At 32.2% G+C, this 6,325-nt stretch overlaps 1 protein-coding gene across 1 annotated transcript; it reads left to right on the forward strand.

Moving 5' to 3' along the window:
- The first annotated feature begins 2,469 nt into the window (after positions 1 to 2,469).
- On the forward strand, positions 2,470 to 3,378 carry LOC133287502 (zinc finger protein ZAT1-like). The gene has a single exon (XM_061485133.1). The coding sequence runs from the start codon at positions 2,470 to 2,472 to the stop codon at positions 3,376 to 3,378; it is 909 nt and encodes a 302-aa protein (XP_061341117.1).
- The last annotated feature ends 2,947 nt before the right edge of the window (positions 3,379 to 6,325 follow it).

The raw sequence follows: 6,325 nt of genomic DNA on the forward strand, positions 1-6,325 counted from the left end.
AAATACTTTATATTTAAATTAAATTAAGCTTAAATTGATAGAAACTAAATGAATAACCTAAATGAAAAAGCACAATATGCATTTAATCTAAGGGGAAAATGTATCTAATGTTACTTTAGATAATTTTGTCTAATGTTCATTGAAACGACGTTGTTTTGGGATTGAAAAATTGAAAAATTAGAAAGATAAAGACTATTATAACCCTGAAATAAATTAAAATTACAAAAACACCATGATTTCCGCCCCAAAACGACGTCGTTTCGATAAACATTAGATAAAGTTATCTAAACTAACATTAGAAAAAACAAACCCTTAATCTAAACACTTCTTTTAGAAAAGGCTCAAAATTTCTTCTAGACGGTGCAGGTGATATGGTAAAAACAATTTTTTTTAAAATAAAAATAAAAATTAAACTGAGTACATCGAATACAACTTTTATTCGACAGAAAATTAATTGACAATTTGAGTTTTATGTAAGCGAATTTCACTTGCAAATTAGAGATTCAAATCTTACCTATATTATATTGCAGCGAGAATTGTATCATAAGGATTTGTTTGAGAATTTGGAGATGAAAGGAAGAAAGTAAATCCAAAAGGGAGAGAGAGAGGAAGGAAAGAGAAATGAAGGGATTCTTTTTCTTTTATTTGAAAGTTAAAAATATGATAAAGGAAAAAAATATAGAGTTAATGATATATTTTTACAACTCGACCATTTCTTAAAAAAGTAGAATAATTATTATAATTTTCAAACAAATTTAAATTTAATTTTTCTATAAAAAATTATTTACATAATTTTTACATTTAAATAAATTCTCCCTTTAAAAAATTATTCTCTCTCTAAAAAATAATTTTTAGAGATCTGGAGGAGCGACGAACAAGAGAGAGGTTTTTTATTTTAATGTTAGGGGAAGATAAATAATTTCAAATATTTTGAAGGAACTTTAATTTTAAAGGTGAGAAGAGTTTTAAAAGAGTTTGCAAACTTTTTTAATTTTCTTCTCCTATTTCTTTAAACTCACATAGAAGAAAAAATGAATAACTCGTAAAACCTTAGAACTTTGAGTTAAGATTACTTCTGTTAAAAAAGCGTAAGAATCATAGGAAAGAAATAAAAACATAACTCGAAATAAATGTACATCAGATAAAAAAATATTTTGCAGAATATGCTATTTAAAGACGGAAAAACCACCGGCATCGCGTATATCATGCCTGGCGCGATTGTGCGTGCCATAAATCTTTCTATATTTTGCGCATAATGCAGATTCACAGATTCCCTTTGATAAAATAGTTGACACCTACTTAGTGGTAAAAAAAAAAGAAAAAAAGTTGAGTCCAAGAAATCAAAGACAGCTAATGAGTGGATAGCCCTCTTGGCACTTACCAAGTAAACACGGATTAATAAAACAATTGTTCAAAAAAAATTTAAGTGATAATAAGTAAATCAATTTTATTAATTGATTTGAGATTTGTGAAGAATTTGTACTGCACCTTTGTTTTTTGGCATTATAAGTGTTCGCTTATTCTCATTTATTTATGTATATTTAATCATGTAGGTATCACTAACCAATCGATAATAGTACGAAGAAAGAAAATTACCCAGCTGAACCTTCAATTTGATTATGATTTTGATTTTATATGTTGGGGATTCTTTATTATATAAAAGTAAAGAACTTAATTTTGTTTTTTATATGGAAAACTTTTATCGCATGATAAAAAAAACGAAGAAATTCGTAATTATCACCAATTTGTCTTCATACCGTGATATTGTATCCAATCTCTAATTCTAGCCATCTTCGCCACATTTTGCAATCAGAATTTAATAGGACCACCAATCATTCACAATTAGTGAGTTGCACATCACAACCAAATAATCATCTATTATCGCGGTTCTATGCCAATGAATATATTTCAAGGACCCATATTTTGTTCCTGAAGTTATCATACTCCGTCAAACAATACGTATAAACAAAATTAGCCAATTGGGTGACAGGAATCCAAAAAAAAAAAAAAAAAAATCTGATTTGACCCTCAAAGAAAAAATATATACATTGAATTTAAAAAAGTAAAAATTCATTTATAAAATGATTTTCTTAATGCTGCTGCTTTGGAGAGCCTAGAAAGCAATAAATAGAAAAAAGGTTATTCCATTTGGTCAGCAAGGTTTGCATGTTACTTATAGCTCTTTTCCTGTTCACGATCACACTTTCTTAATTTTTGCCAGCTGAATAATTTATGACACTGTTATAATGTGTTTTTGACATCTTAGCTTGCACAACTCATATATTTATATATATATATATATATATGCAAAAAAATCATAATTTTTTGGGTTGTGTGTGTCTTTTGGTGGAGGAATGCTTGTCACCTACTCCTTTAAAGTTCCCAATTCCCTTAGAACTTGTGTGTGTGAGAGAGAGAAAGAAAGAAAGAGAAGCAGAGTGAGTAGAAGAAGCCTTCTCGGGTTTGTTCATGGAAAAGCACAAATGCAAGCTTTGTTCAAGAACATTTGCCAATGGCAGAGCCCTCGGTGGACACATGAAGGCTCATCTTGCCACCTTACCCCTTCCTCCAAAACCTGAACCATTCACTGAGTCTCTTGTTTCCTTGTCATATTTTTCTTCTTCTCCTGAAGAAGAAGAAGAAGAAGAAAAGGCTCTGATTTACGGTTTGAGGGAGAATCCCAAGAAAAGTTTCAGGCTTGCAGATCCTGAGTTCTCTTTTGCACCTGATACTGGTTCTGTGGTCCAAGACAGAGAGAGTGAGACCGAGTCAAAGAACCCAACTCGCCAACGATCCAAACGGAACCGCAAGTCCAGCTTTGTGGTTAGCCACACCCAGAATTTGGAACCGCCCAAGAACCCCAAGATGAGTTTCATTGTGTCACTATCAACACAACCCACCGAGCCTGAACCTATGAGCTCGGTTTCTAACACTTCCCCTGAAGAAGATGTTGCCATGTGCCTCATGATGCTGTCGAGGGACAAGTGGAGGAAGAACAATGTGGTGGAACATGTTCAAGAACAAGAAGAACAAGGGAAAATATCATTAAATGGATGCAACAAAGAGATCAAGTTTAAGAGAGTTCGTGGGAAGCACATGTGTGACAATTGTGGGAAAGTGTTTCGATCTTCTCGAGCATTGGGCAGTCACAGAAGTATTTGCAGAGGTGAAGGGAATAATGACAAGATTTTTGAATGCCCCTTTTGTCATAAGGTTTTTGGGTCAGGTCAAGCACTTGGTGGCCATAAGAGATCTCACCTCATGCCATCTTCTTCATCAACTGCTAATGATTGTGTTAGATTGAAAGAGAGTTTCATAGATCTCAACTTGCCAGCACCTGAAGAAGAAGACAACCTTAGTGTTGTTTCTGATGCCTAATTCACCTCCTCTTTGATCTGGCTATGTTTAGTTTTCTGCTGCTATTGGGTAAAGTGAATTTTATTTTATTTTTTCTTACTTTTTCTTTGAAGTAGGTAAGAATATTTCATTACGTTTATTGATAGATCAAATGCTTTTGATTCAACAATGGTATCTTGAGTACAAGTAATGTTTTTAACAACTATCTGCTATGTCTAGAGTTACTACATGGTAAATTGCTATTTAGCAATTGAAATTTTCTTCATTGTACTCAACTTGGTTCATCATACTAGAAGTTTACATACTTGCAATGCAAATTTGGGATTTGGTTGTGGTCCAACAACTTTGGCCTTTAAAAGTACTAAAGTGCTGCAACTCTGTTTTCATGCTTTGGTTATGTTGTCTCTAACCTTTACTTCCAGGTTACACTTTTGATTAAAATAAATAAATAAATCAGTTCCTTTTTTGTTTTTCCCTCCCTTCATTATTGCCTTCTTTTCTGCTTGTATTGTTTTCTAGTTGAGTTCATGTTGTTTTTAGCGTGAAGCATGAAAGGAATGATTCCTTGGACGGAGTCAGAAACTGTGAAACGATGAAAGAATCCAATAGAATTATACAATTCGTTTCTTTTCCGTGTTCGGATGCTCTTATGAGTATCAGGGATATATCACTTGGAAAATTATAAAAACCCCATCAATTTCTGAACTTGCTTCTTCTTTTGTTGGGTAAGGGATAAATATATTTTGTTTTATTATAGTAGACTTTATCTTCCTTGAAAATAACGAATGTGCCTAACAACGAGGACTTTTGTTTTTTTGTTTTTAATAATAGTAAATAGTAATAACTCGAAAAAGAGAAAAAGAAGTAAAATAAAGCAGGGCCTTTTGTTTTCGACTTTTCGTGCATGTGATGTCTTGCTTCATAAGAAATTTGCTTGAACAGCGATAGTGATTCATTAGAGCATCTTGTAAGTTTGTCACAAGCCAGTAAAAGTAACGTGAACCCGAACATGAAATGGAGTTATGGGCTCATTGGTTTCGACCCTTCAAGATAGACATTCAATGAAGAAAGCAAAGTAAAGAAAGAGGAAAAAATAGGACAAAATTAGAAGCCAGCATTGGTCCCAAGTAGCTTGCTATCCAGCGTGGGCTCTTGGAGGGGGGTGAAAACTGGCCATTAGGTAAGATCGATAAACGACAAAATTTACGTTAGAAAATTGTCGTCTATTTCCAGTATTTCAGCTGCAATGTGCTAATTGTCATTTGTGATAAACATGACAACGTTCTTACGCTGCTTTTCTCTTGTTCTGAAAGGCAACATATCTATTTCCTAATCGACACGTTTTGGAAGTTATTTTGCGTTTTGGCACCAGATACCATCTTTATCATTTTCCTCCCCTTTTTAATATTGTTAAATTGGCCGGCATGTCAACGTTGTTGTGAAAATAATTACTAGATTTATTCGAGGAAAAAAGAAGAAGGGGGGATTGATACATCAATAAAATCGTTGAAGGAAAGTAGAAAATATATAGATTAAGTTACTGGCAAAACGATTATGATATTTGAGTCTAAAGAATCTTCAAGGGGCCCTTCAAACAAAGGAATGGTTACAACTACAACAGCAAATAATTTGAGAATAAAAAATTAAACGAAACATTATCAAAATCATTCTATTAACTGAGAGCATAATTGGCTTATCAATTATTGTGGGTTATCAACATCATTTGCCCATAACTAATAAATTATATACTCTTTTATTTGGGTAAATTGTAACTATACAAATTCTTCCAAAATAAAATTTCCCGAATAGCTAATATCTCTCCAGGTGTTTAACAATTTATTCAAAAGAAAATCACGTGTCAAAGCAGAACCCAACTCCAAAGACAAATGTATTATTACTATTTCATTAACTAAAGGGACAATATTGGCATTTGCAATAAAGTTGTTGCAACAACAAAGACATCTAGACCATTAAGAGTCACGTGTACAGTACTTGGTGAATTCCCTTTATTTATTTTTTTTATTTTTTTTAAGGATTGTCATTTATGAGGAAAAACTAGAATAGCCACAGATAAAGCAGGGGATAAGGGATGTCAAAGTCTAATTTCTCTGTGTACCCAAAAAAAAGTGTAATTTCTCAAGAGTATCAAATGTTATAGCCAACATAAAGATTAAAACACTCTTGAAAAAGATGTATTGTTGTTTTTTCTTATGAGAATACAGCCATACACTATTTGATATGATGATAATATAAACACTTTACTTTAATAGTTAAATTCATTTTAATAATAAAATGAATTTCTTACTCCTTTTGAGTGTATGATCATGATAAATTCATAGGTGCTCTTAAAATAAGAAAATGTTGTTACTTCATTTAATGTCCACCATCTCACTTGGATAAGCGTCACATTACAAAGAAAGTAGTATTTTGGGGATCATATTTTCACGGGAAAACTTTAAAAAAAAACCCTGAAAGTTTAGTCAGAATCACTTATCCGCCTCTCCAAAAATTTTAATCATTTACACCCCTACTTAATTTTTTTTTATCACTTACCCCCTAACTTGATTTTCCATCCAAAATTAAAGTTAACGGAGTTAGTCTTTTAAAAAAATACCAAAACTACCCTTAAAAAAAACAACACTGGATATTCTATACCATTTGCGAATTCTATGATTCTATACCATTTGCGAATTCTTCAATCAGCGAGTTCTGCCATTTGCGAATTTGCGAGTTCCTGAATCATATATATATATATATAAAGACAATAACCGACCCCAATCAACAATTCAAATGATACATAGTTAACGAGTTCCAAATGCCAGCAAAAATATGTAGAATAACATATTTGGTTGTATGTTTTTTTGAACTATTGACTCCTTTTTTGCAGGTTGCAATGGATGACTATGATGTATTTTTTTGTAGGTTGCTGTCCAGTTTTTTTTTTTATAGATTAATATACTTGAAAGGA

This window comes from Gastrolobium bilobum, unplaced genomic scaffold (assembly GCF_033153095.1).
Source record: "Gastrolobium bilobum isolate Gb01-03AN ecotype WA unplaced genomic scaffold, APGP_CSIRO_Gbil_v1 utg5060, whole genome shotgun sequence".
Classification (NCBI taxonomy): domain Eukaryota; kingdom Viridiplantae; phylum Streptophyta; class Magnoliopsida; order Fabales; family Fabaceae; genus Gastrolobium; species Gastrolobium bilobum.